Consider the following 13,800-nt stretch of genomic DNA (forward strand, 5'->3'; position numbering starts at 1 on the left):
AGCTGCAGGCACAGGTGAGGGGGAAAGGGAAGCACCTGGAACTCCAGGAGAGAGAAAGAGGGAAGAAGGAAGCACCTGGAGAGACAAAGAGAAGGGGGAAACATCTGGAGAGAGAAGAGGGAAGCACCTGGGAAGAGAGGGAATAAGGAATTCAAATCCCACCGTGGCTCATTCCCAAATCCCGATGTCGATTCGGAGCAGAGGAAAAGACCTCGAGTGGCACCAGGGGAAGTTCAGTTGGATATTGGGAAAATTTCCTCCCAGAAAGGTTTGTCAGGGCTGGAATTGCTCCTGGAGTCGCCTCTCCGGGCACTGCCCCGTTCCCAGGGACACTCACTCACCCTCTTGGCCTCCTTCAGGCGCTTCTGGAGGTCAGCCTGCTGCTCCTGCATTTTGCTCTTCCATTCCTGCACCTGCTCCAGCTGGATCTTGTACTTCTCCAGCTCCTTGAGCTTCGCCTTGTCCTCATTCCTCTTGATTTTCAGTGTCTCCAGCTTCTCCTCAAGGTCCCTGACCTGAGCACGGAGATTCTCTTCCTCCTACAGCACCGAGCCAAGAATTAGGGGAGGAGCAGGGACATCCTTTGGACAGAGCTTTGGGGATGTTCTGGAAGCCCAAGGAGCCTGGCCTGACTTTTGTCATCGATATTGGGGCAGTTTGAGAAGAGAGGAACTTGGGACAAGGGCCTGGAGTGCCAGGACAAGGGGGAATGGCTTCCCACTGCAAAGGGAGGGATTAGATGGGATATTGGGAAGGAATTCCTGGCTGTGAGGGTGGGGAAGCCCTGGCACAAGCTGCCCACTGATCTCACTGCAGCATCCACATCATTGCCAGGTGATCTCCCCCCAGGGAAAACTGATCCAGGTCTTTTTCCAGCAGCTCAGCTCCCAGGGCAGGGAAAGGCTGATGCCAGCATTCCCAAAGGAAGGGCTGCAGGGACAAAGGGATATCACCCTGGCAGCAGCCACAAGGGCTAAAGCTTCAAATCCCAAAGCTGGGTGACAGTAAGGAACAGGTCTTGGAAAAATCTGGAACCTCCCATGGACTCCTCTTCTGCTGCTTTCCCAGCCTGGACATTCTGAGGTCCCCAAAAGAAGTCCCACTTCTGCACCCAGTTCCAGAAACCAGTTACCAGAGAGCTCTGGGAATGGGGATATGGGTGGGGACAGCCCCTATTCCCATCCTGGGGTGCCTTCTCCAGATCTCCCTTCCACGCACAATCCCAAAGCTTTGTCCTCTCCTGCGATTCCCTCTCTGGCCTTGTGCCCCAAATATCTCCAAAACTCTAATTAACTCATTGGTCAAAGCAGGATGGAAGTGAAGAAAAAGTATTTTAAAAGTATTTTAAAGATCAAAAGGGGAATAACTTTTTAATCATTACTGCTTCCTTAATCATTACCTCATCACCACCTCTTCCACCACCTCCTCCTCCTCCACCACCTCCTCCTCCACCTCCTCCTCTACCTCCTCCTCCTCCTCCTCCACCTCCTCCTCCACCTCTTCCACCTCCTCCTCTTCTTCCTCCTCCTCCACGACCTTCTCCACCACCTTCTCCACCACCTTCTCCACCTCCTCCTCCACCACCTCCTCCACCTCCTCCACCACCTCCTCCTCCACCTCCTCCTCCTCCACCACCTCCTCCTCCACCACCTCCTCCTCCACCTCCTCCTCCTCCTCCACCTCCACCTCTTCCACCTCCTCCTCTTCTTCCTCCTCCTCCACGACCTTCTCCACCACCTTCTCCACCTCCTCCTCTAGCTCCTCCACCTCCACCTCCTCCACCACCTCCACCTCTTCTTCCTCCTCCTCCACCTCCTCCACCACCTCCTCCTCCACCTCCTCCACCACCTCCTCCACCACCTCCTCCTCCACCTCCTCCTCCTCGTCCACCTTCTCCACCTCCACCTCCTTCTCCACCTCCTCGTCCACCTCCTCCTCCTCCACCACCTTCTCCTCCACCTCCATGTCCACCTCCTCATCCACCTTCTCCACCTCCACCTCCTCGTCCACCTCCTCCACCACCTCCACCACCTCCTCCTCCTCCTCCTCCTCCTCCTCCTCCCCCTCCCCGTTCAGGGTGCAGTTTTCTCCGCTCCCCTCTGGGCTCACCTTGGTGGGCGAGGGGACGGGGGGTGCCCCCGGGGAGCCGAGGGAGGGCGTGGGGATGACGGGGGCCACCAGCGGGGTCTGGGCGGGCGTGCCGGGCTCGCTGCTGCTCATCTCCCCGCCGGACGCCGAGGCCGAGCCCGAGGGCCCGGCGGTGCCGCCGGACGCCGACGATGTGGGGGTCCGGGTGGGCTGCAAGACACCAGCACGGGTCAGGGGGATATATTGGATCTATCCCAACATCCCAAGGGATGGTGCTCCCACAGCCTCCCGCCGTGACACCTCTGGTGATTCCATTCCCATTCCCAGCAGGGGAAAAATGGAGCGTGGGGACTTGTGTCACTGTGGGATCCTCAGGAATTCTGCTCTGGAGGAGCTGGGCTCGCACAGAATCCATGGATAATCCTTCCACGTGTTTCCCAGAGAAGTTGTGGAGGCCTCCCATGCCTGGAAGTGCCCAAGGCCAGGTTGGAGCACTTGGGACAGTGGGAGGTGTCCCTGCCGTGGCACTGGATCATCTCCAAGGTCCCTCCCAACACAAACCATTCCAGGATTCCAGCCCAGCTCCAGAGGGTGAGACTGCAAAACCTCAGAGCCCACCAAGATGAGAACCCAGTTTTAGGAGAGCAACAAGAAAATCAACAAAGAGTGAGTTCCCAGAGTTTAGTAGGGCCTGGTGCTGCTTCATTAGTGCTTATGAGGCTGTTAATTAATCACTGTCTGAGCCCAGGCAGTGGGGAAAGGGGTGAGGGAAGCACCAAAGCACCAGGTGCCCATGGACCTATTTGTGGACCACTCACCTCTGACTGTGTACATTAAATTTCTTGATTCGATTTTATTTCTGGAAATGGGGTTTTTGGTGCCATGAGGGCTCACCAAGTGTGTGGTTTCACCCATGGGTACAGTTGAGAAAGAGAAACATTCACCCTCTGCCCTTATTTCCCCCAAAATGGAAGCAAATCTGAGTCAACCCAACTGCAACAGGTCCAGCACCCCTTGGATAGGCCCTCCTGCCCTCCTGGGATAATCCCAGTTCTCCCATTCACAGAAAACAGGGAATTTCTGGGTGGCACCAAGCCCCACGCGCTTTCTTCCAGATACAGCTCAAAACAAAGATCTTTGTTGTTCCTGGGGCTTTTGGGGTCACAGATCCCTCACAGAGAGCAGAGTTAGGTGGGATATTGGGAAGGAATTCCAGGCTGTGAGGGTGGGCAGGCCCTGGCACGGGTTGCCCAGAGAAGCTGTGGCTGCCACACCCCTGGAAGCGTCCAAGGCCAGGCTGGATGGGGATTGGAGCCACCAGGGATAGTGGAAAGCGTTCCTGGGTGGAGCTGGATGGGCTTTAGGTCCCTTCCAACCCAACCCATGCTGTGATTCCAGGATCCCAACTCCACCTCCCTGTGCAGGAGGTCCCACGGGACATCCCTGCAGAGACATCCACAAGAACCACTCAAATGCAGGGAATGGGATGAGATCCCAGAGCCCTGGGGATGATGGATTCCACCCCTGCCTGGGGCGAGGCGCTGGAAGGGTCTGGTGAGGATGGAGCAGAGTTCTCCATCTCCAAACTCAATTTTTCAGGATTTCTCTCCCACATTTCCTCCCTTCAAGCCACAATTCCCCTTCCCAAGGTGAATGCTGCTGGCTGGAGCAGCTCCTGAGGGCCAGCTGGGCCCTGCCTGACACCTCAGACTCTCTCAAACTCCACTCACATCCCACTGGCACAAGCCAGGACAGTCAGGGAGCAGCAACCCCCACAGCCCCTGGCACAGCCTGGGCACTGCCACACGGGTTTCACGCTGTTCCACGGCCATTCCATCCCGGGGAAAGGTTCCCCAAGGATCTGGAGCTGCTCCAGAGGAGTCCACCACCGCCGTGAGCTCCTCCGGGCTCTGCACAAAGAGGTGGAAGGACAAGGTGGGGTTGGGAACCGATGGGGTGTGTTGGAGCGGGGTTGGCCACCAGCGGGTCAGGTTTGGGTGAGGTTGGCACCCAATGGATTGTGTTTGGGGTTGGTATCAAATGGGTCGTGTCTGTGGTGGGATTGGCACCAAAGGGATCGTATTGGAGTGGGACAAACTTTGCCATGGGACTGGCAAAGAATGGATTGTTTGTGAATGGGGTTGGCACTCAGCGAGCTGTGTTTGATCCCAATGGATCACGTTTGAGTTGGCATCCAGAAGAATGGCCAAGTTGGAGTGGGGTTGGCACCCAATGGATCATGTCTGGATGGTGTTGGCACCCAACAGATGTGGTGGGATTGGGAACCAGTGGATTGTGTTTGAGTGGGGTTGGCACCCAATGGATCGTGTTTGGGTGAGGTTGGCACCCAACTGCCCATGTTTGAGTGGCACTGGCACCCAATGACCTTTGTTTGAGTGGGGCTGGCACCCAATGGATCATGTTCAAGTGGGGCTGGTACCTAATGCACCATGTTTGAGTGGTGTTGGCACCCAATGGATCGTGTTTGGGTGGGGTTGGCACCCAACAGCTCATGTTTGAGTGGGGCTGGCACCCAATGACCTGTGTTTGAGTGGGGCTGGCACCCAACAGTTCATGTTTGAGTGGGGCTGGTACCTAATGTGCCATGTTTAAGATGGTGTTGGCATCCAATAGGTTGTGTTTGAATGGGGCTGGCACCCAACTGTCCATGTTTGAGTGTCACTGGCACCCAGCGGATCCTGTTTGCGGTGCTGTTGACACCCGGTGATCCACGCTTGTGACGGGGCTGACACCCAATGCTTTGGGTGGCACTGGCACCCAATGGATCGTGTTTGAGTGGGGTTGGCACCCAATGGCCCATGTTTGAGTGGGGTTGGCACCCAATGGCCCGTGTTTGAGTGTCACTGGCACCCAACTGATCCTGTTTGCAGTGCTGTTGACACCCGGTGATCCACGCTTGTGACGGGGCTGACACCCAATGCTTTGGGTGGCGCTGGCACCCACGGGGCCGTCGGTGCCCGGTGCCCCCCGCGCTCGGTGCCCCCTCTGTGGCTGCTCACCTTGGGTCGGCGGGCGGTGCTCTGGAGGACAGCGGGAGCGGAAGCAGAGAGGACAGACAGTCACACAGGGACAGAGGAGCAGAGAACAGCCGGCGGCGGCCGGAGCGGCAGAGCGGGGAAAGGAGACAAAAGACAGCACGGCATCGTTAGTGTGCCCGGCGTCGTTAGCGTGCCCCGTGGCACCGGGTGCGTACGGCGTCGTTAGCGCGGCGGCTCGTTAACCCGCTCCAAGGGCTGCTCTGGGTGGGACCCACGGGCAGAGATCTCACGGGACCCCCTGGCACAGCTGTGGGTGGGACCCCCTGACACAGCTGTGGGTGGGACCCCCTGGCACAGCTGTGGGTGGGACCCCCTGGCACAGCTCGTATGGGATCCCCTAGCACAGCTCCCGTGGGATCCCCTGGCACAGCTCCCGTGGGACCCCCTGGCACAGCTCTCGTGGGACCCCCTGGCACAGCTCCCGTGGGATCCCCTGGCACAGCTGTGGGTGGGACCCCCTGGCACAGCTCTCGTGGGACCCCCTGGCACAGCTCCCGTGGGACCCCTTGGCACAGCTCCCGTGGGATCCCCTGGCACAGCTCCCGTGGGATCCCCTAGCACAGCTCCCGTGGGATCCCCTGGCACAGCTCTCGTGGGATCCCCTGGCACAGCTCCCGTGGGATCCCCTGGCACAGCTCCCGTGGGATCCCCTGGCACAGCTGTGGGTGGGACCCCCTGGCACAGCTCTCGTGGGACCCCCTGGCACAGCTCCCGTGGGATCCCCTGGCACAGCTCTCGTGGGATCCCCTGGCACAGCTCCCGTGGGATCCCCTGGCACAGCTCCCATGATTTTGGGGGCAGGACCCCCTCCCACACCCCTCCATGCACATGCAGCAGCTCCCAGCAGCTCAGGGAGGGAAGGCCCAGCCTGGAACGGAGACAAATACAAAATTATTTTGTATTTTTCTCCTTAAAAACAATCCCTAATGGATGGAAAAGGAGGAGTGACCAGGCTGGTCCTGGGGGGCAGTGGGTGGGCATTGGGAACATCTGTCCAGCTTGGAGCACTTCCACCCTTTTCCTCGTTTCTGATTCCATGACCTAATGCCAGCTGGGAATAAACAGGAGCAGAACAGATGGATCATGGTGCTGCCACATGATCCCATGTCCAGGATGGGGACATGAGACACATGGAGACCACCAGGGACCAGCAGCTCCAGCTGATATCCAACACAGCCACGTTCCCTCCCGAGGCTTTGGGACAGCTCAGAGCTCTATTTCAATATATTTCTATATTTTCAATATAAACCTGGATGTGTTTGCACTTCCAAACTTCCCATCACCTCTGGCATTGCTTCAGCTAAATCCTGCTCTGTTCACCTGCAGGCTATTCCCATGTCAATCCCAAGGGAAGACATTCCTGTCTTCCACAACATCTCCTGCACAACCAAATTTGCCAGGAAAACAGAATTGCAGCAGCAAAAGTTCCAGACCCTCAGGTGAAACCCTCAGGATGTTCTTCAGGAGCTGTCCAGCATCTTCCCAAAGTTCAAGCAAGCAACATGGAGCAGCAACAAAAATCTGGGAAACACTTGGGAAAGGTCTTCTTCAGGAATTCCACTGGTGGAGATGTCCCCACTCCCTGCCACACACGTGGGGGGACTCAGGAGTGGGGCAGGGCTGGGGGCTCCCACACCAACCACCAAGTCCTTGGACTTGGGGAAATGTCACCCGAGATGACTGAGGGAGACCAAATCCTTCCCTGGGGGACACTGAGCCTTCTCCTGGATGGGGGACACTGATCCCTGTCCCTGGAGACACTGTCCCCATCCCTGGGGGACAGTGAGCCCTGAAATGGGGGACACTGAGCCCTGAACTGGGGGACACTGAGCCTTGTCCTGGGGGACACAGAGCCCTGAACTGGGGGACACCAAGCCTTGTCCTGGGGGACACCGAGCCCTGAACTGGGGGACACCAAGCCTTGTCCTGGGGGACACCGAGCCCTGAACTGGGGGACACTGAGCCCTGAACTGGGGGACACCAAGCCTTGTCCTGAGGGACACCAAGCCCTGAACTGGGGGACACCAAGCCTTGTCCTGGAGGACACCGAGCCCTGAACTGGGGGACACCAAGCCTTGTCCTGGGGGACACCGAGCCCTGAACTGGGGGACACTGAGCCCTGAACTGGAGGACACCGAGCCCTGAACTGGGGGACACCGAGCCCTGAACTGGGGGACACCAAGCCTTGTCCTGGAGGACACCGAGCCCTGAACTGGGGGACACTAAGCCTTGTCCTGGGGGACAATGAGCTTTGTCCTGGGGGACACTGAGCCCTGAAATTGGGGACACTGAACCTTGTCCTGGGGGACACCGAGCCTTGTCCTGGCTGTAGGGTGGGGGACACCAACTCAAACCCTAAAACCACACCAAACCCTAAAAACAGGGAGAAGCCTCCTGGTAACCATCCCTAAAGCCGTTTGGAATGACAGGGAATAATCCTGCTTTGTGCATCCTTCGGAGTGCTGGTCCCCTCCATGTGATGACCACTGAAATTTGGAGCTCCAAGCCCCCCGGGATCCATGGCAAAGGGATGTTCTGGGATGCTCCAGCTGCTCTCTCCATCAGGAATGGGGGATGGCTGACTCCCCTCCGTGGTGGCACCACCTGTCCCCAGCCAGTCAAGTCATCTCTGGGCTCTGGAAAACTCAGTGACCAGGATGGGACATGGATTTTCTGGTGTCCAGCACTGGGAACAGAAGCTCCAGCCCCACATGGACCCTCCTGGATCCGGGCTGCTCCAACCCCTTTGCTGGGGATGTTCCACTGGAGGTTCTGGGCTCTGCTGTGTAATGCTGCTGCATCAATATTTGATGGAATTACAAAACCTCTGCTCCCAGGGGAGCGTTGGGGGCTCCAAACCAGCTCGGCTTCTGGCAACAGAAACTCTGGAAAAATCCTCCTGGATACCAAAACTGACTGTGGTGGGGTCAGCATTGCCTGCTGAACGTGGGGTCCCACGAGTCCCTCCTGATTTGGTCCCGCTCCAGGTGTGGGAATCCCGATGCCGCCAGGATGGATGAGCAGGAATGTGTGAATGTCACCTTCCAGCAGGCAGGACAGGGGAGGCGTCACTGGAGCCTTCTCCTGGGTTAAGTTTCGAGGCTTCAAGCCTGAACTTCACAGACCGTGGCTGCTGCTGTGGAGAATTCCCAGAGTTTCCAGGAGGATTCCAACTGGCAGCAGCTCCTGGGTGGGGTAGGCAGTGCTGGGGGTGATGCTCAGGCATTGATCCAGTGCTGGTCCATGCTGATGCCATGAATTCCCGGGAATTTGCCCCCTGGGAGGCACCTCCCTTCTGCTGGAGCTGTCTCAGCCCCAGGATGAGCCCCTCAGGGCGTGGTTCCCTGGGATACAGCTGGGAATTCTGCATTTTAAACAACCAGCAGCACCCAGCAGGAGCCTGGTCTCACCGGTGTGATCCCATGGGCAAGGAGAGGAGCAACGGGAAAAGCAGGATGGGATCCAGGCGTGGGGCTGAGCACCAGCAGCCCTCACTCCCTGCTCCAATGGGGCACAGGGAAAGCAGCATCCGTCAAACTTTCCACGGGAAGAGGATTAGCAGGGACACGTGACAAGGAGCGTCGGTGTCTGAGCTCAGGGAGGTGCAGGTGTAAATCAGGAGCATTTAATGCCAGGCACAGGCAGGGCTGGCCCAGCTGGGGTCTGTTCCCTGCCATCAGCCAGAAATTCCCAGGATTTCTCTTTAAGCTGAGCAGTGACATCGTGGTTACACTAAAAATAAACATATAGGCCAGTGCCCGCGCTGTCACCTGCGGGAATGGCAGACTGGCAGGGACTCGGGTACTGCCAGCCTCTGGGAATGCCAAAGGCTGGCAGGAAAACCGGGATTATAGGCACACAGCTTCCCCAGGGTGGGCACCGGTGGCGCTGGAAGCAGGGATGGCACCGGCAGCAGGAACAGCACTGACACTCTCAGGCTGTGGGGATGGCACCAGCCGTGGGCACAGGGACAGCAGCAGGGATGGCACTGGCACCCCTGGAGTGGGGATGGCACCAGCCGTGGGCACAGGGACAGCAGCAGGGATGGCACTGGCATCCCTGGAGTGGGGATGGCACCAGCAGTGGGGACAACACAGGCAGAAGGGACAGCACGGACACCCCCAGGCAGAGGGGATGGCATCGGCAGTCGGGGACAGGGATGGCACCGGCAGCGGGGACAGGGATGGCACCGGCAGCGAGGACAGGGCCCCGGCAGAGCCGCAGAGCCGCTGCATTGGCCGGGTGACACGGAGAGGGGACTCCGGGAGCTCGGAAGGCAAAGCCAGCCATGGAACCGACGCTCACCCACCGCCCCCCTCCTCCCCGGGCCCGTCACGCTCCCAATTACAGCCCGGCAGCATCAACGCGGGGAAAACGGGGGGAAAAACCAGCGAGGAGGCGGCTGGCAAGCGGGGATGCGATGCCGGGGGATGCGGGCGCGGACCGTACCTTGCGTGTGGCCGGGGCCTGCCTCATCGTCGCGCAGGGACGGCCGGAGCGGGAGGAGACGGAGCAGCGGGGTCAGTCAGCACGGCCGGACACGCCAAATGGCCGCGGCCACGTCCTGCCCGGGGGCTCGGCGGGGGCTCAGGGGGTCCAGGGCAGCCCCCCGCGGCCGCGGCCGCTCGTCCCCGCTCCGCCGGTGGCTCCAACCACCGCCCCGGCGGCTCATGACATCACCGCGGAGGGGCCGCACCGCCGGGCGCCGCACCGAGCCGCGCGGTGCGCGGATGGGGATGAGGATGGTGTGCGGGTGTGATGCTGCGCTCGGCGAGGGGACGGGGCGGGGGGGGTTCCGAGAGGTTCAGAGCCCACCCCCCGGCTGCCACCCCGCTGCTCCGGGGCTGCGCTCCGTTATCCCCGCGGTGCCCGCGGCCGGACCCGCCCCGCGCCGGCGGCTGCGAGCGGCGGGCGAATGTCCCCCGGGAGCGGACAGACGGACGGAGCGGAGCCCGGATGGACAGATGGACGGCGCCGAGCCCGGAGGGATGGGCAGATGGACAGAGGGATCGTCTTGCCGTGCGGCGCCAGCTCCGCGCCTCCGGCCGACACGGGCAGCCCTGCCCCTGCCCCAAAATCCCTGCCCTAAAAATGCCACTCGGGGTGGTGTCCAGCACGTCCTGAGCCTCGCTGCCCTGCCAGGAGCATTCCCGCGATCCCTGCCCGGCGTTCCCGCTGTGCCCGGACAGGAACTCTGCGGGGAACCCGCAGGATGTCACCGAGCACCATCTCGGAACTCTCCATGAATCCGTGTCCTGCCCCACGGAGCGCTGGAGAGCAGCGCCCTTTACACGCACAGATCTCAAATCCCATCTGGGATGTGATATTATGTTATGTAACGTGAACACAGGCTCATCCAGCTCCCATTCCAACTGTGTCGTTTTCCAAAATTCCCACACTACGAGGGGAGAGCTCAGGGTGCCCCGAGCTCACCTGCACACCCCACCCGCCACACACAGAGGGAATTTTACCTCTGTTTTTTCCAGCCCCTCAGCACAATCCTGCCAGTCTCCTGGAAAAAGCATTTAAAGGCCTCTCTCCTATGTCCAGCTGATCTGTGCTGGCATCTGATTCCTGAAAAACCCCTGGATCAGGGGATCCAGCAGCTGTGTGGGAAGTGGCCAAGGCCAGGCTGGATGGAGTTTGGAACAGCCTGGGACAGTGGGAATTGCCCCTGTCCATGGATGGGGTGGGAATGGATGGGATTTAAAATCCTTTCCCACCCAAACCATTCCAGGATTCTGGAGGCAGGCTGGGAGAGCTGGGAATGTGCCCCTGGAAAAGGGAAAATTCCAGGGAATGCTCAGAGTCCCTGGAGAGGCTCCAGGAGAGCTGGAGAGGGACTGGGGACAAGGGACAGAGGGACAGGAGCCAGGGAATGGCTCCCACTGGGAAAGGGGAGCTTGGGCTGGGATCTTGGCAAGGAATTCCTGGCTGGGATGGAATTCCCAGAGAATCATTGGATACTTGGGAATGTTCAAGGCGAGGTTGGACATTGGGGTTGGATCCACCTGGGATGGTGGGAATTGTCCCTGCCCATGGATGGGGTGGGGTGGGAATGGATGGGATTTAAGGTCTTTTCCAAACCCAAACCATTCCAGGATTCTGGAGCCCCTCTGCTCTGGGAGAGCTGGGAACATTCACCTGGAGAAGGGAAAATTCCAAATGCTCAGAGCTCCTAAAGGAGCTCCAAGTGAGCTGGAGAGGGATTTGGAATAAGAGATGGAGGGACAGGAGCCAGGGAATGGCTCCCACTGGGAAAGGGGAGCTTGGGCTGGGATCTTGGCAAGGAATTCCTGGCTGGGATTCATCTGGAATTCCCAGATTTGCTGTGGCTGCCCCTGGATCCCTGGGAATGCCCAAGGCCAGGACTTTAGGGTTGGAGCCACCTGGGGCAGTGGGAGGCGTCCATGGATGGGTTTAAGGTCCCTTCCAACCCAACCCATTCCATGATCTGCTCTCCTGCAGCTCCCTCTGGCTGCTGGCAGGCGCTGGGGGCAGGGGAGCATTCCCAAGGGACATTTTTGGGAGCTGTAATTGCATCTCTTAACAAAGAAACCCCGAGCTCCACCAGCCTGAGGCACCACAAACCCCTTCAGGAGCCAGAGCTGACACAGAGCCAGCTTTTGGGATCATCCAAATCCATTCCAACGCTCCAGGAAAATCTCCCTCCCATTCCCACCAGCCCTGGCCCAAACCAGGAACCCCTTATGAACATTTCCAGATTAAATCCTCCCAGATCCATGGCTTTAAGCCCCTCAATGATCCCAGTGCCATGTCCATCTCTGGAGGAGCCACGTGCAGGCTCACATGGATTTAAGTTTAAGATAATTATGGGTATTAGGGCTGCTCTAATGAACCAGCTCCTCTCCTTGCACACAGCTCTGCTCCCTAAATCCAGAATATATCAACTCTTCCCACACAAAGATCCAACAAACGCAGCAGCAGCAGGGAGAAAATGCAGTTTAACCCCAGGGAAATGGTGTCAGGTGCTTTGGGCTGTCCCTGAAACTCCTCAGGGATGGGTAAGGAAGGTTTTTTTATCCTAAATCCATGAGAAAGAGCCTGTGGCACCACCACAGACGGGAGAATTCCTGGCTTTTGCAGGGATTGGAGAGGAGAGGAAATGCCAGGGTTAACTGCAGCTCTTTTCCATGAGCACCAGATGCTGCTCAGCTCCTGGCCCCAGAGGGTCACATCAAAATAATCACCACAGACTCCCTTGGGGACACAAAGAGCTGCCACAGGATGTCACCCGGCCCGGGGAACAGCAGGAAAATCAGCCCTGGGTTCATCCTGGCCCTGCCGTGGGACGCGGTTTGGGCAGCTGGGGTGAGGTGGGTGGTTGGAGCTGGTCGGGTTATCCGTTCCTTTAAAGGATTAACGGGGCCTGGGTGGCCCCTCTGCGTTCAGCAGATCAGCTGGGCCAGCTGCTCCTGCAGGGAGAGCGGGGTAACACCGGGATAACACCGGGATAACACCGGGATAACACCCTGGACTCTGACCCAGCTGCTCCTGCAGGGAGAGCGGGATAACACCGGGATAACACCAGGATAACACTGGGATAACAACCGGACACTGACCCAGCTGCTCCTGCAGGCAGAGCGGGATAACACTGGGATAACACCCGGGATAACACCGGGATAACGCCGGGATAACGCCTGGACACTGACCCAGCTGCTCCTGCAGGCAGAGCGGGATAACACCGGGATAACACCCGGGATAACAACCAGGATAACACTGGGATAACAACCGGACACTGACCCAGCTGCTCCTGCAGGGAGAGCAGGATAACACCAGGATAACACCGGGATAACACCAGGATAACACCCAGACTCTGACCCAGCTGCTCCTGCATGGAGACCAGGATAACACCAGGATAATACTGGGATAACACTGGGATAACAACCGGACACTGACCCAGCTGCTCCTGCGGGAGAGCAGGATAACACTAGGATAACACCCGGAATAACACTGGGGTAACACCAGGATAACAACCGGAGACTGACCCCAGCCACTCCTACATGGAGACTGGGACAGTACCAAGATAACACCGGGGTAACAACTGGGATAACACCCTGGACTCTGACCCAGCTGCTCCTGCATGGAGACCGGGATAACACCAGGATAACAACTGGGATAACAACCAGGATAACAACCGGACACTGACTCAGCTGATCCTGTATGGAGAGTGGGATAACACCGGGATAACAACCGGACACTGACCCAGCCAATCCTGCATGGAGACCAGGATAACACCGGGATAACACTGGGATAACAACTGGACACTGACTCAGCTGATCCTGCATGGAGAGTGGGATAACACCGGGATAACAACCGGACACTGACCCAGCTGCTCCTGAATGGAGACCGGGATAACAACTGGACACTGACCCAGCCACTGACAGGTCACCTGGGGATGGGATGGGATGGGATGGGATGGGATGGGATGGGATGGGATGGGATGGGATGGGATGGGATGGGATGGGATGGGGATGGGAGCAGGTGCCCAGCAGACAGGGAGGCCCAGCCCCAGGACACACCAGGAATCCAGCCCTGGCACATGGAATGCCGCTGGGAGGGTGAAAGAACAGGGATGTCACTGGAGCTGGACAAACCTGATCCATCCGAGGGACAATCCCAGGATCAAGCT

General features: G+C 58.7%; 1 protein-coding gene across 6 annotated transcripts in view; it reads right to left on the minus strand.

The window, feature by feature from the left end:
- The window catches only part of DCTN1 (dynactin subunit 1), a 61,098-nt gene that overhangs the window by 22,457 nt on the left and 24,841 nt on the right, over positions 1 to 13,800 (minus strand). For 3 of the 6 annotated variants that reach the window (XM_031504599.2, XM_077782678.1, XM_077782677.1), the window contains exons 6-9: positions 9,597 to 9,614; positions 5,109 to 5,129; positions 2,110 to 2,298; positions 342 to 539 (exon numbers count right to left, since the gene is read on the minus strand). In XM_031504599.2, coding sequence (XP_031360459.2) covers positions 342 to 539; positions 2,110 to 2,298; positions 5,109 to 5,129; positions 9,597 to 9,614 — 426 coding nt within the window. The remainder of the gene's footprint in view (positions 1 to 341; positions 540 to 2,109; positions 2,299 to 5,108; positions 5,130 to 9,596; positions 9,615 to 13,800) is intronic. The other 3 variants (XM_077782682.1, XM_077782680.1, XM_077782679.1) reach the window with 2 other exon arrangements.

Source organism: Lonchura striata, chromosome 4 (genome assembly GCF_046129695.1).
Source record: "Lonchura striata isolate bLonStr1 chromosome 4, bLonStr1.mat, whole genome shotgun sequence".
In the NCBI taxonomy this organism is placed as follows: Eukaryota; Metazoa; Chordata; class Aves; order Passeriformes; family Estrildidae; genus Lonchura; species Lonchura striata.